Source organism: Elgaria multicarinata, chromosome 11 (genome assembly GCF_023053635.1).
Source record: "Elgaria multicarinata webbii isolate HBS135686 ecotype San Diego chromosome 11, rElgMul1.1.pri, whole genome shotgun sequence".
NCBI classification, from domain to species: Eukaryota; Metazoa; Chordata; class Lepidosauria; order Squamata; family Anguidae; genus Elgaria; species Elgaria multicarinata.
Genome location: NC_086181.1, coordinates 26,788,948 through 26,805,006, shown reverse-complemented (window position 1 = coordinate 26,805,006; position 16,059 = coordinate 26,788,948). Strand labels below are relative to the sequence as shown.

Here is a 16,059-nt window from a genome sequence, read left to right as displayed (position 1 = left end):
GAGGTAACTGTGACCCGCTCCAGCTAATCCACTTGCACCATCAAAAATTGGAGGCTAGGACAGCATTGAAAATCAGAGAAATTAAATTCAAAGTTCACTATTTATCCTCACATCTCCTTGGCATTGAATTTATGGATCACTTCTTGTCACACCAAGTACAAAGTTGTAAGGGATGAGGATGGTATTTATTTATGTATTTATTATTTTACCTGAATCAAGAACACTTTTATCATAATGTAAAAACATCCAAGGTGTCATGGTTCCTAACCAATCCATGGTTGGCAGCAAAATTCTCAGCTTTTTCTCCAAATGACAATTGCCAAGTTGTTGTTGTTGTTGTTGTTGTTGTTGTTGTAGTAGTAGTAGTAGTAGTAGTAGTAGTAAGCTGCAGTTGTTCAGTCATGATCAAACTGTTCATAAATATTAAAATGGGCAAGGCAGATATCCCCAAATTATTCAGGTTCCCTGAATTTCTACCCTATTGCATGTGGTGATTCGGGACAGAGTCACACTAGCACCCTGCATAATACTATTCCATGCAGATGCTTTGCAGGCTGAAAGAAGAAAGACAGATGTCTCACAGGCCAGCCAGTGCAAGAGACATCAAGGGGAATGTCACAGAAGGGCTAGCACAAAGAAGAGTAAAAGGAGTGTCACTGTGGAGGAGTTGTGTACTCCAACATCCTTCCCACCACTATTAGTAGACATTGTGGAGGTGTTTGGCCTCGTGGAGGTGTTTGGCCTTGTGGAGGTGTTTGGCCTTGTGGAGGTATTTGGACTCATGGAGGTGTTTGGCATCATGGAGGTGTTTGGCGTCATGGAGGTGTTTGGCGTCATGGAGGTGTTTGGCCTCGTGGAGATTTCTGGCAGTTTAACTTTTGTTATTTCTTGAATCCAGTTGGCATAGGCAGGTACTGAAGTGTAGATACCAGGGTGTTTGGGCTCTGCACACCCTGCTCCAAAACTCACAATTCCAGCCTGGGTCCAGCCACTTTTGAGTTTGCAGACCAAGGGTCCCCCAGAATCACCCTGTGGAGAGAGATAATGAAAGTTAGCACATGTCTATGGAAAAAACACACCTCCTAACCGCTTTGGTACCCTGAGTAGGTGGAGGTGCAGAAATAAAGTTTCAATCTTACCACAGCCACATACCCAGAAGGTGATCTTAAGCAAGTCAGCATTATCTCATCCTCACACAACCCACATTTATAATGTGCTACCATGTAAGCCTGCCCGACTCTTAATATCTTCTTGCCCATGGACAAGGTTGTCACGTCATGCAAACCTAGTCACTCAGCCCTGTGTGCAAGAGAAGAGTGAATGCCTCTGCATGATGGTGCCTGCATGATCAGCTAAAAACAAAGGAGTTTGCATTTTCCTTTAGAATTGGTAGTTTTATTGCATATACAAACGTATACAGGATTTCATTGGTTATCTAATCAATAAATTGAGCTCCAGGTTGTATGATTAATTGACCAAGATTTCATTTTATTAGATGAGTGCCATGCATCATCATCATCGTCATCATCATCATCATCATCATCATCATCATCATCATCATCATCATCATCTCTTTCTTGCTTATGGAGGTTTTTCTAAATGAACGTGATGGCCTTTGCCAAGTCATGCTGTCTTTTACAGATTCAGGAATTTCCTGACAATTGAGCATGTTTTAATTATGACTGCTTTCTGGATGTTGGTGTGGTTGTATTTTGATAGGCCCAGTTTCTGAAGGTTTTCTGTATAGTTTTTTGATGTGATGCCAGTGACTGATGTGACTAACGGAATAACTGTGACCTTTTCCTGTTGCCATAGTTCTTTGACTTCCATGGCCAGTGGTGTACATTTTTCTCTCTGTTCCTCTTCTTTTTCAACATCATTTTTGTCATTTAGTATTGCTATGACAATGAAGTATGTGTGTTTTTCTTTTTTATCTATGACCATTATGTCTGGTCAATTGCAAGGTATTATTTTGTCAGTATGAATTGTTCTATCCCAGTATATTTTATGAATGCATTTTCCAAGATTGTTTCTGGTGAGTATGTATATATGTTGTTGTTGTTGTTGTTGTTGTTGTTGTTGTTGTTATAATAATTATTATTATTTTCAACCTTTGGAGTGCCTGAAAGATGAAGAGATACCATTGTTCAGCTACACCAAAAGCAGATAGGAATGGCTATGGACTTTATTCACATAATCCATTTCAGTGTAACTTAGACATAATTCATTTTAGTTAGAGGCTGGGAGGAAGCCTGAACTCTGAGAAATTCTCTACCTGCAGCCATGCATTTCTGAGCTGTTCATTCTAAGGAATGAAATTAAGTTGCCAGGTGTAAAAGATGGTTGTCAGATGAGCAGGACTGGCTGTTGTACCTTTAAAAGTCCTTCAAGCAAAACCTGCTGAAATCTTCTTTTGTACACAACTCTTGAGTACAAGGTGCAGGAGATGTGCCCTTTTTGTTTTGTTTTGTGCATCTGGTCACTCTAGAATTACATTAGTATTAACTATAGGTAATGCCTATCCAAAGAACATGTTCTGGAACATCATACCTGGCAGGAATCTTTCCCACCTTCTGGGAAACCAGCACACAACATTTCAGGATGGATAGGATCCTTGGAAAAGCCTTGAGCTGGAGCACTGTTATAGAGATCATTGCAGGTTGACTGGTTTATCAGTGGCACCTTCACTTCCTGGAGAGTTCTTGGGTATGGCAAATTCTCTGTAGGAGGGAAAATGGAATGCAGAGGGAAAAAGACTTCAGAGTGGAAATACATAATTTGAGTAGTGGATGCATTGTAAAAACACATCGACCACATTTGAGTGCAATCTTCTCCCCCATATGAAGAAGTTGTATTATTCAGTAGAAGAGGGATGGTGAATCATCAGCCCATAGGCCAATTTGTCCAGCCAGGCCTGCCCATCTGGTCTGAGGAATCTTGAGTTGCATGTCTTCCTCTCCCATCTGTGAAGACCCATCCCATCCCCAAGATCTGGAGAGTGGAGACTACTCAGGGCTTGTGGAGAAGGCAGGGAGAGGAATCTCCCATTATCAGGGATATGATAGATCAAAGTTAACTATCATTCCTCCCACCACTTACCAGGGGGAGGAGCTCTGTCAGCTGAATTGGCGTTGCTTTAATGTGCACCATTTTTCTCCAGCCAAACAAAGCCACTGCGCAGCAAAGCCAGGTCCCTGCCAAAGTGGCAGCTGAAGGAGCTCGAATTGGAACTTCAGTCAGTGACCAAAGGACATCAGGGGGCTTGGCCCATGCAGGGCTGGGGGAGAATCGTCTGGGTTTCCATCCCTCTCCCCACCCAAATATGGTTCTCAATCCCTGCAGTAGAAGCTGGCTTTGCTCTGAGACTGCTTGGACTGGCCTGGGGCTGCTTGGGCCACCCTGGCAAAAAGCCACAGTCCCCAGAGAAGAACTGGGTACAGGGCTCACCATCAGCTCCTTTTGTCTGTCTTTCTGTGTTATAACGGAACCTTCCCTCTTGAGCTAAACAGTTATGTGCATGTGTATTTTTATCCCATGGATTTGCTTGTCTAAGAAAAGGTGCTCTGTATATGCTCAGATGAAATATCTGAGGAAGGTGTTGTGCCATGAGAAACTATTCTGGGAAGTGACCTCTGGGAAGGCCTGGCTCAAATTAGTCCTTGTGGATATGATTCCAGAGATTCAGCAACTCTGCGGGCCACCTAATGGTGTAAATCCCTACTGCTAGCCAACACTCCTCCCACAAACTTCCTTTTTGCTTTCAGATTCAGCACGAACTCCTCCTACTTAACTTCAGAGCCCTCCTATATCTACTTAAAATATCTGTAGGCCACCTTTTAGGGCTCATGAGACTCCTCTTCCCTTTATCTCTCTACCCTCCTATACTGATATATCTGGTCCCAATGACTGTTGCTTTTCCAATTCATCCACACTCTATCTGAAGTGGGGATGTCACAGAAGTCTGAGGGGATCAGGGGTTCAGCAGAAGTCCACTACCCTGCTTGGCCTCCCAAACATGAATGTTAATGACCTCTCCATGATGGGTTATTTCGCTGTCTTAAGCATAATATTGACAGTTTTTGCCAGATGATTTGCTCTGTCGTAGATACATCTACTCCTCTTCCTGACCCAGTAAGCCTCTGAGAATGTAGAGCAGTGTGGAGGTGAGACCTCTTGCCTCAGATTGGTTAAGATTTCTCTGGGCCTTTTCCCTAAAAAATATTACTATCTCCCCCAAATTCCAATATGAAACTGGGGTTCTAGAAGCTGTTGATCCCTGTCAGTCTCTGCATGACCCTTCCCTTACGTCCTGCAAAATCCAACCCAGAGGAGAATTTGGGGTTGATAAAGCTCACCTCTAGCACCCCTAACACTCTAGCTCATCTCTAGCATCAGTAAGCTCCAGCATCATTGGGCAACTACCAAGACCCACCTCCTAAAAGGGGCCTCTACGCCAATCCCTAGACTCTCCAGGTCCTGCTTCTCCTTCTCTTTGTAGTTTCTGCAGCTTTGTTTTCCCTGTCCAAGTGAGAGAAGCAAAGAGAAGCAAAGAGAAGGAGCATGAAGCTCCACACCATTGTTTCTTTCTCGGAGAGGTGGTGCCAATTTGGCCCGGGGGTAAGGCAAGTAAATGGGCAGTGGCCACAGCAGTCAGGAATCAGGTAGGGTGATTCAGGCAGGGAAATGGACAGAATATATTGTCCAATAGATCTTCTTAAGATCTGGAACCAGCACTGCTCACCCTGGTTTTAAGGAAGGTACAATTTGTTTCTGAGACTGATTTGGGAGAACTTCATCAGTGTGTGTTGTGGGAACTTGTAATGCAGTGGTGCTGAGCCACCTGGGAGTACTTTTAAACATTTTTGAGTGTGTGCTAGAGTCCAGATAGCACAAAGAAACCAGTTTGTGCATCATCTCTGAGTTGACTCCAACAGGTCTCCTGTCCTGATCCAATGGGGTATGTTGTATTTAATTGGATCAGACCCACCCCTTGAGTTCTCTCTGCTTTTGCAATGATTATTCCATCTGCCCATGACAACTCTGAGAGTGTAAGGTTCTTGGGAAGGAGCTGTCTGCGCACCCTCACATTATGAAGCTCCATGAGCATTAATGCTTTGAAAGTTCCCAGAGAGTCTGAATGTGCACTGGAAAGAGCATTCCTCACCTCCATGTTGAATATCTCCCCAACCAGTGACCCAGCAGTCTGCATCCATAGGGAATTGTTCAGAAGAATTTGGCAGGCAGACAGGATGGATATAATCGGTGAATTTCACAGGAGTCTCCAGTTTAAGCAAAGCAATATCTGCAATGTGCGTTTTGTCAGAGTAGTCAGGATGAAGGATAATCTGCTCCACACCAGAGAATACCACACTATCTGAGAGGTTTGAGAGCTGGTAGGCACCCAGCAATACTTTATAATCAGAGAGACTGGTAGATCTGTGAACACAAGAGCAAAAGGCACCAGGATCCATGAGTGGAAATCCATCTTTTTGCAGAGCAATCTTAGAATGTAAGCCTATGCGGCAGGGTCTTGCTATTTACTGTTTTACTCTGTACAGCACCATGTACATTGATGGTGCTATATATAAATAAATAAATAAATAAATAAATAAATAAATAAATAATAATAATAATACCCTAGTAATGCTGGAGGTTGGATGGGAATATCCAGTGCTACAATGAGAAATTGTGCTACATTTCATTTCACCTATAGGTTTTTTGTTTGTTTGCTTTTCTCAGTAAGCCACACAGGCCATAGCTAGACGGGGCTTTATCCCGGGGCAATCCCCAGAACGTCCCTGTGCATCCACATGATGCACAGGGGATCCTGGGATCAGGGAGGGGTGATCCCTCCCTTGCTCCAGGATATTGCCCTCCCCTTCGGCCCCGGTTTTTCCGCGATCCCGGGCTGAGCCCAAGATCACAGAACACGTGGCCGGGTGCCATGGGTTGACCAGGCTCCATGCAATTCCTCGCGAGGAGCCGGAAGCTGTGCACAGGGTGCAGCACTCCTCAGGACCAATGCGCACATCGAAGGTTGGGTGGAGGGAGTGGGGAAAGTAATTTAAATTTAAAAAATAACTTACGTTTTGCACATAGAAGAGGTGGTAGGTACAAAAAAGATCTGGGACAAAAGACCACAGGACAAAAGACTGCACAAATCTTCATGTGCTAATTTGCACGTTCAAATATTTGCACATAATTATAATTAATTATTATAATTTAAATTTTGTAGAAGGCAAGCTAATTAACCTCCTGCTTACTTTCAGGGGGCTCATCTACCCCAAGCAGGATATTCCACTATGAAGCAGTATGAAAGTGGTATGTAAAAGGCAGGTGCCACACTACTGCTTTATAGCAGTATTGAAGTGCACTGCAGGATTACAGGAAAACACAGCAGTGTTTCCCTGTGTTAAGGATGATCAGTAAAAACAGCATTCCACCATGTTAAAAGGCGTTATTGGGGGGTGGGTCATTCTAGTATCCTAAAATGGAAAATATTTCACCAATCTTTCTGAAACAGAGTCCTGCCAGAAAGAAATGCTGGTTTTACATACCCTGCACGTTTCAAGAAGATTGGTGAAATATTGAGGGCAAGATGTCACTTTAAATGACAAAAGGGGGGAGGAAGCCTCTCTGTTTCAAACTGAAACAGAAATGGTGGTGACCATTTTTTTGCGCGCTAAAAGCTCCGAATTGGGAGCCTTACAATGCAATCCATTAGTAGGACTGCATTGCCCTATCCTCCCCATTGATGGAATGGCCTTTCTTTTTTCAAAAGTTCATTCCATCAATTTTTAATTAATTTTTTAAAAACCCTATGTTTCTCTTTGGGGAATTTGATAAGGCAATGCATGCGCCTCAGATCAGATTCCCTGGAGGGAGGGGGGGAGAAGAAGGGAGAGTGCGGCCCGTGCCCAGCTGCGAGACATCAGGTAAGTGGGGGGGGGGCTTGCCGGGAGCCGCTGCTGCAGTTTGTGCAGTGGCGGTGGCGGGGCCAGGTAAGGGGCCAGGCGGGAGGGTGAGTTCTTACCTTCTCCGTCGTGGCCAGGCCCCGGGTTGAACTGAGCGCCCTGGTCCACCCAGAAGCAAGGGTGCACCTGCGGCCTTGCTTCCGGGTGGACCCGGGGGCTCGATTCAAGACCGGGCCTGGCCATGATGGAGAAGGTAAGTGAAATGGGGTGCCTGGGGGTGTGTGGGGCTTGCCTGAGGTCGCAGCCACTGCTGCAGTTTCTGCAGCAGCGGCGGCGGTTCCAGGTAAGGGGCCAGGCGGGAGGGGGGTTCTTACCTGCTCCATCGGCGCTGGGCCCAAGTTTTAATTGAACCCCCGGCTCCACCCGGAAGCAAGTCCGTAGGTGCGGCCTTGCTTCCGGTTGGGCCAGGGCATTCAGTTCAAGCCCGGGCCCAGCGCCGACGGAGAAGGTAAGTGAAGTGGGGGTGGGTGGGCTTGCCTGGAGCACCTGCGGCCTTGCTTCCTGTTGACCAGGGCACTCAGTTCAAGCCCTTCCCCAACCTGATGCCCTCCAAAGGTGTTGGAGCAGGTAAGACCCCCCTGGCCTGGCCCCTTACCTGGACCCGCTGCCAGGCAAGACCTCCTCCACTAACCTCCTCTGTTGTTGCTGGGTCCGGGCTTGAACTGAGCGCCCTGGTCCACCCGGAAGCTTGATTCAAGCCTGGGCCCGGCGACGACGGGGCAGATAAGAAACCCCCTCCCGCCTGGCACCTTACCTAGACCTGCAGTGGCACGAACTGCGGCGGCGGCTCCAAGCAAGCCCCCCCCACTTACCTGCTCCAACATCACTGGGCCCAGCCTTGAACTGAGCGCCCTGGTCCACCTGGAAGCAAGGCTTGATTCAAGCCCGGGCGTGGACATGATGGAGCAGGTAAGTGGTGGTGGTGGTGGGGTTGCCTGGAGCCTCTGCCGCCGCACTTTGTGCAGCGGCAGCAGTGGGTCCAGGTAAGGGGCCAGGCGGGACGGGGGGTTCAGGTGACACAGGCATTTCCCCCCTCAACTTTGATTTGCCCTCTACAGGTCACAGGGTACAACTTCAGCACAGGGCACCCAGCAGCACCCTCCAGAGAGCCCTGGAGGTGTTTTCCTCTGCTTTGCAAAGCGATCATTCTCCCAGGCCACCCTCCAGGAAAAGCGGCCATTATTGTATGTGTGGTACACAAAGCCAAGTATTCCTTCATCAATGGAGGGGGGGCATAGGCAAATACTTTGGCCCTTCTACAGCCTCCCAGGGTACTATTCGTCTTTCTAGTAGCCTTCCATGCCTACGTCTCTATCGCTTCATCTGGCACAAAATGGATTCTTCAGCCAAAGATGATGCCAATGAAAATACAACACGTGGAAAGAGAGCCAGCACGTCTCAGTCTCCCTGTAACACTTTACAGCGTATCAGATACTTACAGTAAGCAGCAGTGAGCTGCTGTCATCACCCACTGCTCAGCTATGAGGGAGCCTCCACAAAAAGAGCCGTGTACTAAAAGGCTGGCTTGCCACGGCCTTGACCCATCAATAGCTGGTTGACCTCCAACAATTTTTTGAGCATCTCTTGGCTGCCTGCAAACTGTGGAGGAAGGAAAGGATTACAATTTGCATTACGATTTGCAATTGGAACGAAATGAAACAGTTAGGAGAAGGGATTATAATTTGCAATTGAAACAAAATCAAACTGCTATAAGAAGGGAAGCACGTCAGGAAATAGAATTCCTCAATTTGAATTAGCTTGCAAACATGTGTATGTAAATCTTTGATTAATGACTAATGCTCCTGGGTTTAGATGTATCTATTTTGGCAAACGAATAAGCATTTATTGCCTTATTATTCCTCAACACAGTATGTAGCCAATCATATGAATACCTACTTGCAAGTAAAACTCACTTCGTTCAATTAGACTAACCCTCATGAAGGGTCAGGATTTATTTCTTTTTAATTTTGGTGTGTGGAAGAGACAGAATTTTAGATAAACATCGAAGAACTGAACAATAAATAAATACTTTATATTGAGAACATAAGAAGAGCCATGCTGCATCAGACCAAGGGTCTATCTACTCCAGCACACTGTTCACACAGTGGCCAACCAGCTATCAACCGGGAACCCACAAGCAGGACCTGGGTGCAATTGCACCCTCCTGGTCCATGCTTCCCAGCAGCCTGTGCACACAGGCTTACTGCCACTGATACTGGAAGTAGCACATAGTCATCAGAACTAGTAGCCATTGATAGCCTTCTCCTCCAGGAATTTATCTAACCCCCTTTTAAAGCTATCCCAATTGGTGGCCATCACTACATCTTGTGGTAGCAAATTCCATAGCAAATTCTCACTATGCGCTGTGTGAAGAAGTCCTTCCTTTTATCTGTCCTGAATCTCTCACCAATCAGCTTCATGGGATGACCCCATTGGCTTCTAGTATTATGGGAGAAGGAGAAAATCTTGTACATCTTGTCATAGGCGAGTGGATAAGGCTGGATCATCCTTGAATTCTCAGAGGGTCTGCTATTCTCCATCTCCCCCCATGCAGAAATGTTTCCAATATATTGAGGGTTGCTTACCCAATCCTGAGCTAGCAGCACCTGAGGAATTGAAAAAGGAAGATATTTTAGGTAAAAGTCACTGTAGAAAAGAGTGTATAAAATTCCATTAAGGAAAAGAAGATGGAATTGATGCATGGAATGGTATCATTTGGAGCTCTGTGTCTGGAGTCACCCTAGGAGCAAGGAGAAGAGACCCCAGTAACAAGACAATGGTTCAGAGTAAAGAGACTCCTTGCCTGGGCATCATTAGATATGACCATCCCTGCGTGGCAAATCTTGTTACCAATTTGTTGAAGAATTGGCTCTCTGACAAACATGCAATGAGTTTGTTCATAGCCAAGTTCTCAGGATGTAAGCAGAGCTTAATGTGAATCTGCATTCATCAGGGCTTCAGCTGTGGGCCTGTTTGTAATGTTGGGGCTCTGCCTTGGAACATGCTATCTGGGTTGAGATGATTGTGGGGGTGAAAGAAACTATCGTGGGTTCTTCCCCACCCCTGTGAATTCCAGTCCCACAACCATGATTTGCATGATTACCCACCATGCAGCGTGGGTTTCTGCTTACCCACTTTGCAACCTGCAGCTTGCAGTTAGGGTTGTGGGGTGGGTAAGGTCAGCCATGCCATGCTACACACCAGGTTAGGACAATTGGCTAATTCTGTAAATTGCAGTCGTGTGACCGGTAAGTGTGGGAGAACCCACAATGATTTCTTTTACCCACATGGTTGTCCAAACAAAGCCACTAAGTAGGAGGCAAGCTGTTAGGAGTCCTAAGGCTTCCCACTGGCCAATCCGTCCCAGTAATCCCTTGCCCTTTCCTAGGGCTCTCCTGCTATGCCACTTATTTCAAGGGACCAGAGTTCCCCAAATGCCTTTACACTCCTGGACCCAGCAGTGGTAGGAGTACGAGAGGGAATCCTCCAATGGGAATGGGCTGTCCCCTCATCACACAAGTCAGCTGTAGTTTGGTCCACCAGCCCAGTTGCTGTCCAGAGATTTAATGTAGAGTTTTAGGATGCAACACTATAAATTGCACCTTTGCTGCTCAGATGCCTCCAAACTTGGTGGCTTCTAAAAGTCCTATGGCCTCTGAAGCCAGTGTGGTGGGAGGCGCAGTGGAGGCAATCTTCCTTTCCCTTTCTTTGGCAATATTCACTAGATGGGCTTTTCTTTGAAAGGGGATAGAAGGAGGCTGGAGGAGGATCAAGATATCTTGCATCCTAGCTTCTGTGGTCGCACCAACTGGAACACCCTGTTTCCTCCCATTCTCAGCTCACTTTTCTGACCACGGGGGCAGCTGCTACAGTACTTTCTGCACTGGCTGCAAGCGGTTGGTGGAAGGGGTTTGTATCTCCAACTCCTCCCGTCCAAAGCTGGAGTGTTGTCTATGACCTCAGAAGGGTTTTTTTGAGCAATCCTATGGTCCCTGGGATGCTCTCTCAAGAACCATAGGATTACTCCCTAAAAGTATTAGCAGAGCTTGGAGGGAGAAGAAGTGATTAGCTAGGAGCTCCCACACCTTTTAAGTTCCCCATGTCAGAAGGAAATAATTCCAGGTAGGATGGATTGCCAACATCTTTTTCTTTTTGAAACTGACTTTTGTGTCTGTATGTACATGAGTATGGCCTTGTTCAGAAGACACCTCAAACCATAGCTTTAGCCAGGGTGAATAAAAATAAGATATTATTATAAGAATAATATTTGCCTTAGTCACTGTGGTTAAAGCTGTGGTTTAAGGTGTCTTCTGAACCAGGCCTCTGTGTGAGTAAATGTTTATGCTTTGGTTAGAACATGAACCGCTGAGTTCCACCCTGAGAATGTGGTTTCCTTCTTTGTCAATGGAAAAGCCATTTCATGCCAGTTTGTATATTTAAGAGAAATGTTGCCATGATGCTACCCAATCTTTGATATGCCAACTCAGCTGTGACTAAGTTTGGTGTAGTCAGTACCTTTTTGGGAAACCCGCTTGATATCTCATGCATGCCATACTTTGCTCCAGCAAAGAAATAGCCAGCTGCCTTGCATGTTCAGAAAAGTGACCTCAGAGGAGGAGGAACGGGGGAGTTCTAATTTGGGTTTCTACTACTAGATTAAGTAAGTAGTAGAAACCCAAATTCTGGCATTTTTTTTAAACACACACACACTCCTATTATATTTCTGTCTTATACCCACAAATGCAGGCAACATGAAAGGCTGTGAATGCTCTATATTGCCAATTGGGACCTCAAGACTAGGAATGGAAGGAGTCATCTCCATCCGGTTTTGCTGGGTGCTTGCTGAGTCACCGTCACTTAGTCTCACTCAGCCTGGGAAGCACCCAATGAGTGGCGTGGGAACGCCTGTCCCCTTAGCGAGCTGTGATTTTACGTAAAAATGGTGACTTGTGGATTTCTGGAAATCTAATGTTACGTAAATTGTGGCTGTAAAGGGTCCATTCGCATCTGTAATGTCGCATGAATGGCACTTTTATGGCCACCATTTATGCAACGTTAGAATCTCAGAATGATGGCTTGCCAAGGAGACCGGCAGCTGCTGGATGTTTGTGGATGTCTTGAGCACCCAGCGAATAGGTCCAGTAAGTGGCTGCAACGGATTGAGCAGAGTCTGGGAGGCTGAACAGGTGGAGTCTGCTGGATTCAAACCCCTGTCATACTCCCAAAACACCCCTACTCAAGATCAAATGTCTTTCTTTGGCCCTACAGAAACATTGAAAAGATGCACGTGGGTTTAAAGATCAGCGTATGTTTCAGGGGCCTGCAGGTCTCCTCTCAAATCTCTCGCATATGCTGGCTCCACCACTAACCTGGCTGCATTGAGACAAATGTCCTGAGAGTGAATTTTAAGCATGTTCAGTTGAACCTGTGTAGAATCCTCTGCACAATCAGGAACAGTGCTAGCATCTCCCCACTGCCTTCACTCACCTTGTACCATGGTCAGTCGCAGCAGCCATACAGTGAGCAAGGAGAGCTGAAATGACATGGCTGACAGTTCTTCTCTGGTCCTTTTCTGTGAGGCTCAGTTCTAGTCAGTTCCAGAAACAGCAGTTTTACTTTTGTCTCTTGATATCTGTGTGATAATATTACATGTCAAAGAAGAAAGAGGAGGGCTGCTGAAGTTTGGATAATGAGGTAACCTGGAAGTCTCCTTCCATAAATTCTCTAGGCCCAAGAGGAATCCCAAATCTTGACTCTCTCCAACATCATGAGACCTCCCCATCTCAGCAAGTCTAGTATTGCCAAACCTACTGGCGCTTTCAATATTCAGGTGAACAGTCAGGGACACAACAGTATGAAATAATAATAATAATAATAATAATAATAATAATAATAATAATAATATACATTTTCAAATCAATCAACACTTACACAATGCCCATCCTCACATACTCATTCGGAATCATACACTGGTCACACACTGAACTCGAAAAAATAAACAGATTCAATCACACCGAACTCACAAAACACCGCATGCTCCATTCCAACTCATGCATTGAAAGAATAACAATCAGCAGGAAAGAAGGAGGAAGAGGTCTGCTGGACATTAATACAATCCATGCTAAACAGATAAAATCACTCAAAACACCCCCATTCATAAAGCCATAGTGAAAGCAGACACTCCACTCAACTTAGCACTACAAAATGAAGACCAAAAGCAACCACTCTCACTCGCAGAGAAAAAAGAAAAATGGGCACAAGAAGTACTCCATGGGAAGTACTACAACATAATACAGAAGCCACAAATAAGCAAAGAACAATCATACAAATGACTCAGGAAGGGTGAGCTATTTCCAGAAACAGAAGGATTCCTAATCACTATACAGGATCAAGTTATAGCAACTAAGAACTACCAAAAATACATCATAATAGATAACAGTGTAACAACAGACCTATGCAGGAAATGTCACCAATTTCAAGAGGATGTAAAATTCTAGCAGGAATGGACTGTACAGACTGACACAATACATCTGCAAAAATAATTCACCAACAACTGGCCATCAAATTCAATCTTATCAAACAACCTACACCATACTATATATACTCACTACTGAGAAGGTTGCTGATCCCTGAGGAATGACAACATTAGCAACTACTCTAGAAGTGATAACTCCCAAAGGGAAAAATAGGGACAAAATGAAAATACTGATTCCCAAGGGATGGCTAACAGAAAATAGTGACTATGCCTGGCAGTTGAAGCATCCGCTAGCCCTGTTGTTCTAACCAGTAGGAATCATTTCCCTCGCATCACAGCTGAAGAAGAACTCATGATACAGCACTTCATAATCCTCCACTCTATGACAATAAACCAGTGCTGACTTCGACACCCCTTAGACCTGGGGTGGGCAATTGTATGATCCTGTGGCTGTTGTTGGACTGCAGCTCCCATCATCCCTCACAATAGACTATGCTAGGTAGGACTGATGGGAGTTGCAGTCCAATAACACCTGGAGGGCCACAATTTGCCCACTCCTGCCTTAGGTCCTCCTCCTGTCCCTTTGAATCAATATTGCATTTTAAGGGCCGAAGTGGATATGGCATAGGAGATCATGATGGCATCTCTGCATGTATTTCTCTAATACACATTTTGTGCCTCTGTAATGGAATATTGAGGAGGGGGCATTTAGGTCTTGCTGTTTCACCATGCTGTGGCTGATAATGTGGAGAAATCCAATGACAGATTTCCTAGGTCATATCTCGTTTGGCCCTCTGACAGCAATGCTGATCGTTCCCCAGTATATCCAAATGCCCCTTCATATCCTTTGCCATTCCTACCTGGTTCTTTCTTGGATGATCAGAACAGACTCTGTAGTCTTGGGCTGCTGTTAGTTTCTTGTAGGGAAGCAACACCCAGGTGTGTTCTTTATATAGCGTAACCCTAACTGTTAAATCTTCAGAACAAATGAATTCGTTTCATGACTCAAACAAAGAGGAAATAATCTATGTTTTACTGTTTAAAATGACACACTTCAAAGTGTCATTTCCCTGAAGTGGGGATTTTTATTTTTATTTTTAAACCAGGAACCTAGGCCTACAGTGCGTCTGCCCTATGCATGTCCAATGTCTTCCTCCTCTGAATGAAAGCACCTGGGGGAAAAAAGGCAGCCTAAGAAGTAGATGTGTTAAGTTACACTACCATCTTACAATTGCATAATAATAATAATAATAATAATAATAATAATTTATTTATTTATTTATTTATTACATTTTTATACCGCCCAATAGCCGAAGCTCTTAGATGCTTAAATAATTTCTTAGATGCCCTTCTCAAAAAAGGCTCAAAGCATCTTAAAACAAAATTAAAACATACAAACCGTTCTCTGATTTACAGTGTAATCAGAGGTACACACTTACCTGGGAGTAATGTCCACTGGAAGCAATAAGACTTATTTTCAAATAAGCAGGCATATGGTTATGCTGAATGCAATACTAACTTGACAAATTCAGTACATTACACCAGTATCTGCAGGGAACCAGGTTGGAGAAGACTGAGGGAGGCTACATATCTCTCCCACACCCCATTAAAATCCCAAATGGAAAGGCAACTAAAAATGGTAAAGCAATAATTCCAGTGAAGGGTTTGTGTACTTGAATCTTGAATAAGCAAATATGACTTAGGAGATCTTTTTATGCTCTGATTCTTTTGTTACTGCTGTATCCAAAAAAGAAGAAGAAGATTGGAGCAATCTTCTAGGAGGCTGGGGGTGCTGGTGATGAGTGCTCCCAAAACATCATTTGAAATATATTCATACATTTTGTACAGTTTCTGTTGCTTGAAACGTCTTTCCTTCAGTGTTGTATTTGTTTGCTTGTTTATTTATTTAATGTAAATTATTTTTTCAGTCACTTTTCAGGTCAGTATATGCAGTAAATACCACATCAAACTGATACAATAAAATTTAATTAAAGTAATAATAATAATAATAATAATAATAATAATAATAATAATAATAAATGCATTTCTATACCACCCAATAGCCAAAGCTCTCTGGGTAGTTTACAACAATCCATAAAATAATAAAATACAATCTAAAAATGCAGCATAAAAATTTACACATACAAAATTTAAAAGAATTTAAACAGCTGAAAACACAATAAGAGACATGTTTAGATGACTGACATAAATGCCCCATCATATACCACTAAATACCATTAAATGTTGGGTTCAGGTGGGCCTGAGTGGGAACCCATTCCATAGTCAGGGGGCCACCAAAGAGAAGGCCCTATCTCTTGTTGCCACACTCCGGGGCTTTGCTAGACCTACCGGGTGTTCCGTCGTTGAGGAGCGGTGAATGCGGATTTCCCCGTTCAGCCGTGACGCCTCATGATCCACACCTTCCTTAGATTTGTGGCGGAAGTTTGCGCCGGTTGTGCTGCTGCCGCCTCGAGCACGGCTGCGCAGCCACACTGGCCTGATTTCCGCGGGTTTTTTCCCCGCTCGCCACATGGTTTGCGCAAGTCCGAAAGACCGCAAACAGTGTAGATCGCTTGCACAGCCATCAGCGATGCCACCGTGGCACCGGCG

General features: G+C 44.7%; 1 protein-coding gene across 1 annotated transcript in view; it reads right to left on the bottom strand.

Moving 5' to 3' along the window:
- Positions 1–615: 615 nt before the first annotated feature.
- Positions 616–16,059, bottom strand: part of LOC134405620 (serine protease 27-like) — a 38,152-nt gene continuing 22,708 nt past the window's right edge. The window contains exons 7-10 of the mRNA XM_063136860.1: positions 8,414–8,573; positions 5,165–5,436; positions 2,551–2,720; positions 616–1,029 (exon numbers count right to left, since the gene is read on the bottom strand). Of these exons, the coding sequence (XP_062992930.1) occupies positions 616–1,029; positions 2,551–2,720; positions 5,165–5,436; positions 8,414–8,573 (1,016 nt within the window). The remainder of the gene's footprint in view (positions 1,030–2,550; positions 2,721–5,164; positions 5,437–8,413; positions 8,574–16,059) is intronic.